General features: G+C 38.6%; 1 protein-coding gene across 1 annotated transcript; it reads right to left on the bottom strand.

The window, feature by feature from the left end:
• Positions 1–10,293: 10,293 nt before the first annotated feature.
• LOC132095244 (gamma-crystallin M1-like) lies at positions 10,294–11,287 on the bottom strand. The gene is made up of 3 exons (XM_059500065.1): positions 11,159–11,287; positions 10,738–10,989; positions 10,294–10,613 (listed from the first exon to the last, which is right to left on the bottom strand). The coding sequence occupies exons 1-3, from the start codon at positions 11,165–11,167 to the stop codon at positions 10,338–10,340; spliced, it is 537 nt and encodes a 178-aa protein (XP_059356048.1). The 5' UTR covers positions 11,168–11,287; the 3' UTR covers positions 10,294–10,337.
• Between the last annotated feature and the right edge of the window lie 3,633 nt (positions 11,288–14,920).

The following is a 14,920-nucleotide window of genomic DNA, read 5'->3' on the forward strand; positions in this document are numbered from 1 at the left end:
GGTTTTTATACAAAACCAGTGACACACTTTTTTTGTTATTCAAATGCCAAAAGCTGATGATCAAGCAGTATGACTTCTGCTGAATTGGTCCAGTAAACTAAACAATAGCTTTTATCCATACATCTCTAGCAGCTTTTCATGCATTGTCTTTTACAATATTGGCAAAACTATAGTCAAATCTATAGCGAATGTTCTTTCAATATCTCAAATGACATTATGACCATATTCACGTGACAGAGATAAAATGTGATGGATAGTTTTTTCTTTTGCTGATGCACTCCAACTTCAGACAAAACTAGTGTGCTACCAAATCTATAAATTATCAGAAATGTGTGACAGACAATTTTTTTGTTCTCAATTTTCCTTTAAAGGGGTCATATGATGTTGCTAAAAATAATATTGTGTAGGGGAATTTACAGTTAAAACCCAAGGACCAGATATGTCGCAATGAAGACCAGGAGTCAGAGATGAGTTCAATTAAAGGAGTCATACCCTCGTATTACCTTGGATACCTACTGCTGTATTATAGTCTTTCAGGCCTTTCTAAAAAAGAAAAGTGGAAAAAAAATAAACACAGAGCTCCTCAGACCCTTATTTCTGTAGGCATTATTGTCTCGCGAGATCTGATGCGATATTTTGGATGTCGTGTACGGTCATTATAATAATGCAAATGAGGGGCGCGTTGATTGGTTGCAGGAAGGGGGGGGGGGGTTGACAACGCAGGTAACGCTTTAGCATATCATTACAAACTGACATCATGGCGCAAGTTGTGAATGAACGCGACCGGCTTCCCGGCCAGTGTATAAGTATGAGGCGCCGTTTAGGGCTTAAATCAAACTTCATTCACGCACACATATGAAACACGCTTGCATATAAACTAAGTGGTCACACATACATGTATATCCCTTACGAAAAATAACCATGGTTTTATTATAGTAAAACTGTAGTAACCCATGGTTTTTTGGTGTGTTGACGACCATATGTATAACCACAGATTTACTACAAATACCATGGTTAAACTATGGTTAATTTAGCAAAACCATGGTTAATTTGTGGTTACCATGGTTTAACTATAGTAACCATGGTTTTTTGGTTTTATTTGTAGTAAAACCATGGTTAATTTTCATAAGGGATGAACTCACGCACATAACGTTACTCATATGAGACACGAGCACAGCACACACACACAAATATAAGATGAGCACAGCACACACACACAAACTAGACGGCGCCTCATATATAAGCGTTAGGCAACAAATAAACAATAACCAAATTCATGATGATCTCAGTCATTTGTTTTTTGCAAAGTACGTTAGCAGCCATTCCCCATACCTCGAAGCTAATACTCCTGCCAGTGTTGTGCCTGAACGCGTTCATTGAACGATAGTTCATGAACTCGTTCATATTTTGGGCGAACATGAACTGAACGTACCGCATTACTGCCTGATGAACGTTACTGTGAAGTCGTTCGTTCTGGTGTCTGTGAACGCCACGCTCTCTCTCAGTTTAACTTCGTTCAGTAGGATGCCAGATTTCTATAAAGCCTTCTAGGTGAAAACACACCGTAAACCGGCTTTAATATGTAGCGGAAAAAACACCCAATCTGGCAACGCCAGACTCTCGTTCAAGCTCGTTCATCAAAATGAACAAATCTTTTTTCCGAGTCATTTCGTTCACTTAAGGGGCTTTAAATGTTACTATTAACTGGCAAATTCCCCGAACACATCAACCTACGCAATCTTGATCATATTCTGAATTAAGAAATCATTATAATGCAGTCAAAAGTCCGTTTTTGCAGTCAGTTTACAGGGAACATACATAATTACTTCACCACGAGTCTTTCGTTTATTTGTCTAGTGACAGACGCAATAGCATACAATTAGCCGCATTAGCAGTTAGATGCTGTTTGTTACACACAGTAGAGCAATAAAAAACACAGTCTTACCGTTTCAATTGCATGCAATTTTGTTGGAATGGCGCTTCTCCCGAGCTTCGATACCAACTTCGCCTGATATAACCCCAAATTTGTAAAGGATTTCAGCGTACAATGTGTTTAGCACAAACACGTAACGATAAGCCAGTGGGAAGGGTTGAAGGAACCGCTTCATTAAAAATGAATTTAATCCACTGGTCTCTGATAGGTAGGTCCGTTCTTGGTAGAGAAAACACATTTACATGTTGATTCTGGCAGTCAACCACAGAGCAACTCACGTGTGCACTAGTTCCAGCGTCTTTCTCGACTGAATATGAGGGGGAGAGGGGAAGGGCGAGCTTCCTGCTGCGGTGTCCATATATGGTATATCCTGCCCCGTCTTGACGTCAAGACGGGGAAGAAATCAAAATCTTGTATTTGAGTGCGAGTGCACGTGGGCTATTTTACAAACCCTGAGGTAAACAAACGCTTCACTTTTAAATATCGGCTTCCTGGCCAGTGTATAATCGTTAGGCAATCATAACATACATTGATTCTCGTGGAAAAGTGCAAATTGTGGGTCATGACTCCTTTAATAATAATAATTTTACTTGAAGAAAATAGTAATTAAGAAATAATAGTAAGTAAGAAAATACTTCAATACTCTCGACGGAGTTCGTAGGCCGCTCTCTTACAACTATAAATCAACCACAGTTATACCCTGACAGAGGATACTAATTGCGTCAATACATAAGTCAACAAAATTCTGATTGGTTCCAAAACCTAGATAAACTCTCTAAAGACGTATATCTGATATGCTGGACACTGGTAGTTGATCGTTTGTCCTGGGACTGTCTGAGCTTCTCCCTGTACAGACAGATACTAACACACATACACAGAGAACTTATCTAAAATTCAAGGCTTTCTAGCACTGGCGAGTGTCTTATCATTACGGCTGGATACACACACATAATATGTGGACATTAATCTTGAGGAAAAGAAATACAGGGTAGAACAGGATTCTTTAATATCTCATAAGCGCACATAAGGTTACACATTTCACTCTTGCCATAACTTGATTAATAGTCAAACAAGAAATCATGTAATAATATAATTAATATCAGTATGAAGGATATGGCAACTAGGCATCCAATCCTTCAATTGTTTTTTGTATTTGGAGTAATGAAATGTGTTTATGCAGTTTAAGGTAAAAAAAAACACATTATTTTCCACATACTGTACATCATTTTTCTCCTCTATGCCCCGCCTTCTGAAACGTGTAGATTAAAAAAAAAAAAAAAAAAAAAAATTCATTGGCCTGAAAAGCAAGGTGTACTCTGATTAGCTAGCTATCCAGTGTGCTGTGATTGGCTGAATGCCTCAAGAGTGTGAGGAAATATTATGCCCCTTAGTATACTGTGATGCGTGTCCTGGTCAGAACACTGGCGGTACAAGACAAATAACAATAAAACTCATTACAAATCAGCCATTTGTTGTATCAAGTGGGGACATAATTACGGATTATAATGACTTATGCTGTCTTTTTATGCGTTGCATTGCATCACGCCACATAAACATAAAACTATGTCTGCATACTCGAAACTGCTCAAAACTCGTGTTTGAATCATCAGGGGCAAATTCTTTACACAATGTAAACGTACTTACAGACTGTGAGTCAGAACAGCCGGCATTGTAGTCTACTCTCCCAGGATTAGGAGATCAAATTTACTGCACAGATCTGAATATTTGGGTTGAACTGTTCTGGAACACTGTTGTAAATACAACTTAACTGATTTCTAGCTGATTCCTAATGACGTCATGTAGATGGAGAAGAGAAGTGGCCCAAGTAGTGAACCTTGAGGAACCCCAGTAGCAAGTTGTTGTGACTTAGAAACATCACCCCTCCAAGACACACTGAAGGATCTATCAGAGAGGTAGGACTTAACCCACTGGAGTGCGTTTCCAGAGATGCCCATCTTTCTGAGGGTGGAGTAGTAGGGTGATTGGACAGGAGAATTAATCACTGATGGTTCTTGTCTTATTTGTGAAGAAAACTGCAAAGTCGTCCGCTGTAAGAGTTGATGGAGGAGGTGGTGGAAGCAGATTAAGAAGAGAAGAGAAAGTTTTGAAGAATGTCCGAGCATCACAACAGCTGTTAATTTTGTTGTGGTAGTAGGATATTTTCGCCGTGAAGACATTTGCAGAGAAGGAAGACAGGAGAGATGGAGAGAGTGAGCGTAGGTTCCGTCGAAAGGTGACCAGCGTTGGAGTGTGTGCCGCTTCAGGAGTAAGTGCTAGGTTAGCAGTAATGAGGAAGTGGTCTGAGGTGTGCAATGGAGCAACTGAAGAGTTGTCTACAGAACAACAGTGTGTGTAGATGAGGTCCAGTTGGTTGCCTGATTTGTGAATCGCTGTAGTAGACACTAGCTTGAGATCAAATGAGGTGAGCAGAGTTTTGAAGTCAGCAGCCTGGGGTTTATCTAGGTGGATGTTGAAGTCACCAAGCAGTACCAGAGGAGTACCATCTTCAGGAAAGTTTGATAGCAGCACATCGAACTCTTCCAATAAGTTTCCCAATTGACCTGGGGGACGATAAATGACCACAAAGTGGATTTTAACAGGGTGGGTTACAGTAATGGCATGTGATTCAAATGAACCATTACTTGTAGATGATGGCTGAAGATCAAATTTCCATTCTTTTGATATAAGGAGACCAGTACCTCCACCCCTTCCAGTGGTACGAGGAGTGTGGGAACAAGTGAAATTAGTGGAGAGGGCTGCGGGAGTGGCAATGTCCTCAGGTTTGATCCAAGTCTCAGTCAGTGCCATGAGGTTGAGACCGAATGAGTAGCAATAGAAGAAATGAAGTCTGGTTTGTTAACAGCAGACTGGCAGTTCCAGAGACCAACTGGAATAGAGAGCGTAGTAGTAGAGGTCAGAGGGACAGGCCGTAGGTTTGTCAGACAGGCCTTCCTGTGACGTACATAGCGTGCTCTCCGAGTGTTAGTAGTGATAGTAGAGATCTGAAAGCACATAGTGACTACAAGTGTAAGAAATAAGTATTTGACGACAAGCTATACAAAAAGTAAAAAAGAGGAGAAAAGCAATACTCAAGTGCCCTGGCGGTGTCCCTGGAATTAGTGAAATAAATCAACTTTTTGATGATATTCTAATAATATATATATATATATATATATATATGAAATAAATGATAGTATTCTTGAAAACATGAATATAATACTGAATAAAATATAAGTTAATTATCAACGAAAGAAAAAAGGAATAGCCATAAAGAGGACTTTTGTAAATGCTGTGATACTGGGATGCTCAGAAACTGTGATTTCCTTCACACTGCTGATTTCACCATTAAGTCTTCACTTAAACAGTTTATCTTGCTGTATATGGTATCATTGTAATCAATGACCATCAAAACATATGGGAAGACATCACCTTTTCTGTGTTATCATGTTTGGTCCAGGAGCTACAGTATGACACAAAATACATAATTTGGTTATGGTTGAAATCAAAATGCTCACCATGGCAACCACAAGGTTGCTCCATTTCTGAAAACTACAAAAGTGTACCAAGTTTCATGCTTGTATGAAAAAGTAAACATTATTTTCACATATCACCTGAGCTATTCTAATAATCTAATAGATTAATCACTACTTTTGCTTTAGCTTCTATTAATCTTTACCAACTCTGTCCCTGCTTCTCTCTCAAGTTCACTAAATATAAAAAAGCAACCTCTTACTTATGTGCATGACCAGGGCTGTCACTAATAGGGTGAAAGTGGTGACAATAGGGCTTGGGCGTCGTGACGTCATTACTTGGCGTGGCCGCCATGTTGATGGCCTCCTTTACTGCTATTTGGACTACTGCGCAGTGTTTAGACGTACTCCCTCTCAGCCGTGTGTCTTAATTTGATTAATTAAAAATCTATTTCAACCATAGTAAACTGTTGCTGTATTGTGGTGTGTACCGTATTTTCCGCACTATAAGGCACACTTAAAAGCCTTTAATTTTCTCAAAAACCGACCGAAGGGCCTTATATATGGATCAAGGCACTCTGTCAAAATGTTGACATTCCCTTTAGCACAGCTCTATCTAGTCGATACATAACGCAAACCCAGTCAAACCTTTGACTGCAGTATTTTTTATTCTATGCGCCTTATAATCCGGTGCGCCCTATATATGAAAACAGTTCTAAAATAGGCCATTCATTGAAGGTGCACCTTATAATCCGGTGCACCTTATAGTGCGGAAAATACGGTAATAGCGCAACACATAATCGCCATGGGGAAAAAAATGAGAATGGATTAACTTTCCACTGCTTTCCTGCTTGGAGGCACGACCACGGAGACCACAACATATGAATATTTACTTTATATAGCTTAAGACAACATTGAACATTGAACAAATTTGATGCTATCCCTCTACTGACATCAACAATTCATACTACAAGACTGCTGCATTAACTAACGTTAAGCGAGTTGTGAAGCTAGGTCTGACATGACTTACAGATAGGCGTGAAATCGTGCTCTCACAACAACCACGCTATCTTAAAAAGCCCAATACCATGCTAATGTAAAGTAAGCAAAACGATGCTTTGAAAACCTCTGTTTCGCTGGAAGGGCAAGGGGTAGCAACAGGAAAACAGTACAGAGACTGACAGGTCCGATGGAAGGGCTAACGGGATATTTTACAGGAAAATACTAAAACGGGAAGACAGTGGGAAAAGAGCTCAAAAAAATGGGAGGGTTGACAGCTAGTAACTACACTTTTGAAACACATAGTCAAAAGTAAACGTGTGAATGGTTGTTAGCACTAACGGTTACTAAACTAGCAGATAGGTGGACCGCAGCTCACCTTTGTCCGGATTACTGTACTGTTTTTTTTATGATCTGCAGCTCCTGAATTCATCCATTCATCCATCCATCCAGACTCCAATGACTTGTAGCTTCGGAACTGTTCTGAAGTGTAGACGCTCACAAAACAAACAAGGTAGCCAAAGATATCTGTAATGCAAAAGTGCGACAGCAAGTCATCATCGGTGCTCCACTCTTTGTTGAAAATTTCATATGGATCGAAAACATTAAAATTGCAGATTTTGTCCACATACCGGTCCCTGGCATCCTTATTTAGCGTATCCCTGTAAATCCCACAACCTTTTCGCGATTTTAACATCTTTTTTCTTTCTCCCAACTCTGCTTCTTCTCATTTGACTTGCTGTATGTTTACCTTCGCAAGGCCATCAACATGGCCGCCATGTCCCAGAATGCAACGCGGCGCCCAAGCCCTATTATATGGGCTCACGGCTGTGGGAGGTGCCCCTATTGATTTCCAATTTCAACTGACTGCCTGAGGCCAGCATGACAGATGCTCGGGACAGTTAACGGGCCACTGCTGCACGTTATCACGAAAACTAATAATTTGTCATGAAAGCTAATCATTTGTTTTTAAACCTTTGCAATTTAAACATTCTGTAAATTTTAGCTTTGCTAAAAAATAAAGTAAATAAAGCTTTGCCTCATCGTGTGCTTCAATGGACAAATACATAAAAATTATGTCGAAATACCTGTCTTGGCGAGTATCATCAAAAAACAGTCAGTTATGTCTTAACTTCTAAAAAAAAAAAATTTGTTCATTGTGGCAGGGGAGGTGTGGTTTAGCGAGGTCTGCGACGGGAGAGAGAGTGAAGAGATCAGCGGTGGTAAGTGAGTTAAGTGAGAGACAAGTGACACCTGCTTCTCATTGCAGTGATGGGCGTGGGGAAGCAGTATTTAAGCCAGCCGCTAACCGGAGACGAGAGAGAGACCTGAGGACTCGTGGGAGGAAGCGGCCGTCAGAACGCGAGAAGCACCTGAGAGTATGAAAGTGAACGTTATTATTTATGCGCATGTGGCGCGACTTTGTTTTTCCGTGCTTTTATTTTTGGTGGAATAAAGTTCCCACGAGTCTCAGTACGCCGACCCTGGTCTCCTTCCTTCTCTGCCACACGAACATTGTTACACTGGTGCCGAAACCCGGGAAGGAAGGAGAACGCCGCCGCCATGCAAACCCCGTCAGGATCATCGGGAACGCCTTTTGCGGAGCTCATTACATCGCTCGCGGGCCTGCATCAGGAACAACATCAAGCCCTGCTGGAGCTGCGAGCCGACCACGAACATCGGTTTCAGGCAATGATGCAGGTCCAGCGGGAGGACCGCGAGCTGTTCCGGAGCATGCTGGACCGGGAGGTTCGGACTAGGTCGGCCTCCCCCAGTTCCAGCCCTGCTGCCCACATGCCTCTTACGAAGATGGGGCCAACAGATCATCCGGAAGCGTTCCTCGATCTGTTTGAGAGGATGGCCGAGGCGTGTGGGTGGCCGGAGGACAGCTGGCCGGTCCGGATAATTCCTCTGCTGTCAGGGGAGGCCCAGAAGGCTGCTCAACAACTGCCCGTCCAGAACCTCCTGGTATATGCAGACTTAAAAAGAGCAGTGCTCCAAAGGGTCGGCCTCAGCCCCGAGCAGCACCGTCAACGCTTCCGGTTAAGCCGGTTAAGCTGGTTATCCGCGTCCCACCCCATTCCCCCCCCCCCCCCCCCCCCCCATGCAGATCGAGGGATCCCCTGTCTATAGGGTTCGTAGGTTATTAGACATCCGCCGCCGGGGTCGGGGTCAGCAGTACTTAGTGGACTGGGAGGGTTATGGCCCCGAGGAGAGAAGTTGGATCCCCTCCCGGGATGTTCTGGATCGTTCGCTTATTGATGATTTCCTCCGCTCCCGCCAGGCTTTCCCCTCGGGAGCACCAGGAGGAGCTTGTTGAGGAGGGGGCACTGTCATGATCCTGGCTCTTTCTTTCTCCCTCCCTTTTCACTCAGATTCATTCACTCTTCCTCTCCTATTTCGCACTCACCTTTCCTCTGCTCTGTTAATCTCCTTCAGCTGCTCCTCATTGCGCTACTCTTTGCGCTTGGCTTCCCACACCTGTTCTCCCTTCTCCCTTGATTAGCACTCCTACTTCTTTCCCTCTCTTCCCTACCTGCCTTGCCAGATTATTCCTCTATTCTCGCTAACGTTGTATGTCTTCTCCCCAGTCGTGTCTTAGTCCTAGTCCTGTCTGGTCGGGGATTGCTGCATCGCTGGTTGTCTGTCCTGCATTTACCATTGTGTCTGTGTCCAGTGCGCTTACCTCTCGACGCTGTCTGTGCCCGTGTCCCTACGGCGTGGTCAAGAGAGGAGTGAGAGTCTGGAAGTATTGCCGCTGCTCGTCAACGGATCTGCCTGTTTTCCTCTACGGTGTTGCTGCGGAGCTGTCCACCGTACTGATACCGCCTGGGCGATCTGTGTTTTTTTTTGCTTTTCTATTTTTGAACTAGTGAAAGTTTTTGGTTCCAGTTTTTTCCCTTTGGGAGGTTTTTTTTTTTTCGTTTCTACTAGAACTCTGTCAAGCTCCTGTGTTTTGTTATTAAAAGACTGTATCTGCTCCTTGAATTGCTCTCTCTGGCCCTCTTTCCTCACAACACTATTTACAAGATTTCGAACAGAGCCAAGGGTGCAACTTGTACCGAGGCCCTGCAAAAACCCCAGCTAGGGCCCTGTGCGCGGCATTCCAGTCCCAGTTCCAATCATTATCAAGTCACTTTTTTAAAATGTAGCTGTGACACAATGAGAGCATTTCCTATTTGTAAGTTATACCAAAAACAGAAGGAAAAAAATCCAAAAATGTTTGCTTTGAAAACAGCTGACGAAATGCAAAAATTTAAGTATTTTATAAACTTAATGTGTAATGTTTTTAAGTTTGATACAAGGTATGCTCGTTGGATGCAGTGACATCAAATAACTTGCGTCACTGAAGTCAGGGTTGAGCAATCTGCCCAGAGTTCATGTATAGTTAACATTTTATTAATGTTAAAATAGTATATATCTTTTATAATTTTTCTGTGTATACCCTTGGCACTTTTGCTTCAATTGTTTAATTTTTAATGGTCAGAGAGAGGGTGGAAAACACTCCTGCAAAACTGTTTTTAATTTAACAAATCTAAGTGACTTATTTAGGCTATATGTAAAAAAATTAAAATAAAAAATGGATTCAATCTAACAACAACAACAAAAATAAAAAATAAATAAATGAAGAGTTGAGATGCAAAAGCCTCTAAGTGCCATCTGAAATTGTAATCTAAAATTAGGATTTTTATCAGGCTCCTACATTTATGATCAGTTATTTCACTGTAATGGCCTGGAAAAGGACCTGCACATTGCCATTATAATAAAATGACTTAACCTAAGCATAGGAGCTTGATAAAAATCCTAATTTTAGATGAAAATTTCAGATGGCACTTAGAGGCTTTTGCATCTGAACTCTTCAAATATAACCAATAAAAAAGTCACCAGAGCTAGTTCTGAAAATAATGCTTTATTTCCTTCTATATTCTAGCAGTTTAACACATATCAGTGATACGCCTCATGCTCATGAATCTCATGTTGCTGTATCCCATATCTCTGAAGCTCCTGTACTCTCCGGGTCTGAAGTAGGCCATCCTGCCTCTGTAGTGGGGCTGCTCATAGAAGAGCCAGTGGCCGTCCATCACATGACAGGACTGATAGTCAGACATACGGTAGCGGTCCATGATGCTGTCACAGTCATCCATCAGCTCGTACATCTGTCCTCCGAAGTTGTCCCTCTCGTAGATCCTTATTCTGTACGAACCCCTGTACTGTAAAACAAAGGAAGATTCATTAGAATATCATCATTATTTAGTAGTTTCTATAGTGTTGCATAGTACAGTATAATATGAAAAAAGTGCCTACACAACACTGTAAACAAAGTCAGAGTCATACCGGAGGAATCATGCGGCAGGATCTGATAGTGTCGAACATCATGCCCATGCTCATCATGCGCTGCATGTCATGGTACTCGCCCTTCCTCATGAAGAACTGGTTCCCCATGTAGCTGTTGCTTTCATAGACCATGAAACAACCGCTCTCCACCCTGACTGAACCAACACGGCTCAAGTAAGAGGAGATATCAGTGCAGTCACTCATGCAGTCATAGCTGCGCCCCTGGAAGTTCCTGTCCTCGTAGAAGATGATCTGTTGATTGGATTGAAAATTCAGGTTTAAAACTTTTTATAATTATTTCCTTTTATATCTGAATTGCATAATGTTCATCTTGAGTCTTTAAATAAAAACTGGATGCAATGTAAACCTAAAGCTTTCTATTAAATATTAAGCTTATAATTATTTAAAAAAAAAAAATTACCTTGCCCATGATGGTAGTGTGTTGTTTATCTCAGTGCTTCAGCTCACTGTACCAGCTGTACTTTGATGGCCTTTGCTGGTGGTTTTTATACAAAAACCAGGGGCCGCATTTTGTTGTTATTCAAATGCCAAAAGCTGATGATCAAGCAGTATGACTTCTGCTGAAATGGTCCAGTAAACTGAAACAATAGTTTTTATCCATACATCTCTAGCAGCTGTTTGTGCATTGTCTTTTACAATATTGGCAAGACTAGTCAACTCCAGATCGAATGTTCTTTCAATATCACAAGTGACATCTTCATGCAAAGTATATTGTAACATGTCTCATTTGAATGTAAAACTTTCGGTGCATGTGACTCCAACTACAGACATAACGTGTGTATAGGAGCCAAAACACTGTACATATTATTTGGAATATGGAATAACCTTATATTTAATTTATAAGGTTTATATTACTACATTAATAGCTTATTGCTAATAGTGGTCAAACATAACTTTATTAATGTAGTAATATAAACCTTATAAATTAAATATAAGGTTATGGCTCCCCGTCGGGGAATTATGTGTTTCTTTTAAAAAAACTAAACCAAAAAAAAAAAACGTACAATTAATTACTTATTATATTATCATATAATCATACTTATGTGATTAATTATAGCAACTGTTTTGAATGTTATGTGATTTTCAAGACTTTAGTGCAAATATATAAATATATATATATATATATATATATATATATATATAATTGTCAACATGTACTGTGTGGTACAATTTCAAAATAACTATTTCCTATATATATATATATATATATATATATATATATATATATATATATATATATAAAAATTGTCAACATTTACTGTGTGGTACAACTTAAAATAACTATTTCCTATGTTAAATTAACTTTATTCCTGTGATGCAAAGCTGAATTCTTCAGCATCATTTATACTCTTCAGTGTGTCATATGATCCAGAAATCATTATTTATATGATTATTTGCTCACAAAACATTTCTTATTGTAATCAATGTTGATATTATCATTGTCACTACAATGATGAAAGCACATTATTTTCGGAAGGTTGACGTGATGCTGAAGACTGGAGTAATAATTCAGAAAATTCAGCTTTTCATAACAGGAATAAATTACAATGATTAGAAAATATATTCAAATATAAAAAAAATAAAAAAAAAATTGTAAAAATAAAGACACACACACACACACACACACACACACACACACACATACATACATATATATATATATATATATAATGAATTATAAAATACATTTGATATATTTAATTTGAATCTATATTTCAGGAATGTTAAGATGATGCATGCTGTGTCAAGACCCATCCACCCGTCTCACTCCACCATAACATCACACCAGACACTGAAGGGAAGGGTTTCTTCCGGATGCAGGTAAATAAATAATTCATACAGGCACTTATGTGTGTAAACTGTCTGTCTCATATGTGCACACAACACCAAGACAGTATATTTTAATAAAGTAATGCTGTTAATCTTCTGTAGAACACCACACCATCTGCCATAACTGTGTCCCTCGTTCAGCTCACACTGGACCCCTCAGAACGGCTGGTCTTCGTGTTGGACCATAGATGGACAGATCTGTTGAGAACTGCCTCTCTTGAACATCTCTTGGCAACGCAACATAGGAGCAAGGATCTTCTTAAACAGGTCGAAGGCTTGTTTTATTTTCTGTGTCTTCCACAAATTGTATTATTATTAATATTATTGTAGCTGTTGTTGTTTAGTCTACAATTTTAAATTATTTAATTGATTTCCATTTGTTAAATAAAACATCAGAAGTATTGGCCTTGTTTACACTGTACTTTAGTGTGTTAATTAATTGTATTGACTTGCTTTATTTTATCTTGCTCAGTTTTGTAAACACTAAATGTTAGTAACGGCTATTATTGAACTCCGTAAATAAATATTTTATTTAAAATACTCTTACCAGTCAAATGTTTTTCAGCAGTAAGATTTTTAATGTTTTTTGAGAATTTCTTCTGCTCACCAAGCCTGCCTTTATTTTATCCAAAGTACAGCAAAAACTGTAGCATTTTAAATATTCTTACTATTTTAAATCAGCTGCTTTCTATTTCAATTCAATTCAATTCAAGTTTATTTGTATAGCGCTTTTTACAATACAAATTGTTACAAAGCAACTTTACAGAAAATTATGTTTCTACAATATTTAGTAGTAGCTTATAAGTGGTGACTGTCAGTTTGTGCACGTATGACAGGATTTGTAGAAAAATTCATACAAGACGTAGTCAGCCAGACGATGAACATTATTAATTTTATTAATAATTAATAATTATTATATGATGCAGTCACACATGTAGCAATATTTGTTAGTTCTGTTTGTTGATTCAGGGTCAGCATCATCTGAGGTCCTCTGAGGGTCAGCATCATCTCTTCTCAGGTGTTCTGGATCCAGACTGGAGCTTGTGTAAATCCTAGTTACCACGGGATGTAAATCCAGCAGAAACAGAGACACATATAGAGACATCATTAGCATAGCTGCTGTTCCAACAGAGTAAAATTAATTAGTTTAACCCAAGCTAAAGAATAAGAATGCACATTTGATCAGATACAACTACACTCACAATTTAAGAGATACATTATTCGAATGCTTGGCGAAAGAGATGTGTTTTTAATCTAGATTTAAACAGAGAGTGTGTCTGAACCCCGAACATTATCAGGAAGGCTATATATTTGAATATATACTGTAATTTATTTCTGTGATGCACAGCTGTATTTTCAGCATCATTCATCCAGTCTTCAGTGTCACATGATCTTCAGAAATCAGAATAATATGATGATTTACTGCTCAAGAAAAAATTATTATTATTATTATTACTGTTGTTGTTATGTTATGTTGAAAACAGCCGAGTACAATCTTTTCAGTTTCTTACATGAATAGAAAGTTCAGAAGAACAGCATTTATCTGATATATATATATATATATATATATATATATTTTTTTTTTTTTTTTTTACATTTTCATCATCAACATTTTTCATCATTTATCTGATATATATATATATATATATATATATATATATATATATATATATATATTTTTTTTTTTTTTTTTTTTTTTACATTTTCATCATCAACATTTTTCATCTTTATCATCACTTTTAATCAATTTAAATCATCCTTGCTACAAAAAAAAGGCATTAATTTCTGTCATTTCTTTCCCCCCAAAAGAATGGTACAATCTATATTGTTAAGAAAGCTTTTTATTTCAAATAAATGCAGATCTTTGGATCTTTCTATTTAAAGAATCCCTGGGGGGTTTAAAATATTGATGATAATAATAATAATAATATTTTTTCTTGATCAGTAAATCATTATTCTGATTTCTGAAGATCATGTGACACTGAAGACTGGAGAAATGATGCTGAAAATACAGCGGAGCATCACAGAAATAAAATACATTTTACTATATGTTCAAATAGAAAGCAGTTATTTTAACTAGTAAAAATATTTCAACAATATTATTGCTTTTACTGTATTTTGGACCAAATAAAGGCAGGCTTGGTGAGAATTAAAAATCTTACTGTTCAAAAACATTTAAGTGGTAGTGTAATATATTTTTTTTCTGTGTTCTCCACAACTTTAGATTTTATTATTGTTGTTGTTGTTGAATCTATATCTATATTTAAATATTTTCATGTATTTCAATTTGTTAATTAAAATACTATAAGTATGTGGCCTTGTTTGAACTGTA

The sequence above is a fragment of the Carassius carassius genome, chromosome 19 (genome assembly GCF_963082965.1).
Source record: "Carassius carassius chromosome 19, fCarCar2.1, whole genome shotgun sequence".
Lineage (NCBI taxonomy): Eukaryota > Metazoa > Chordata > Actinopteri > Cypriniformes > Cyprinidae > Carassius > Carassius carassius.

Excerpts from the sequence above, each read along its gene's own strand:
- LOC132095244 (XM_059500065.1), bottom strand. Across the intron at positions 10,614-10,737 it reads CCTGCCGCATGATTCCTCCG|TACAGGGGTTCGTACAGAAT; the intron begins GTATGACTCTGA and ends TTTGTTTTACAG.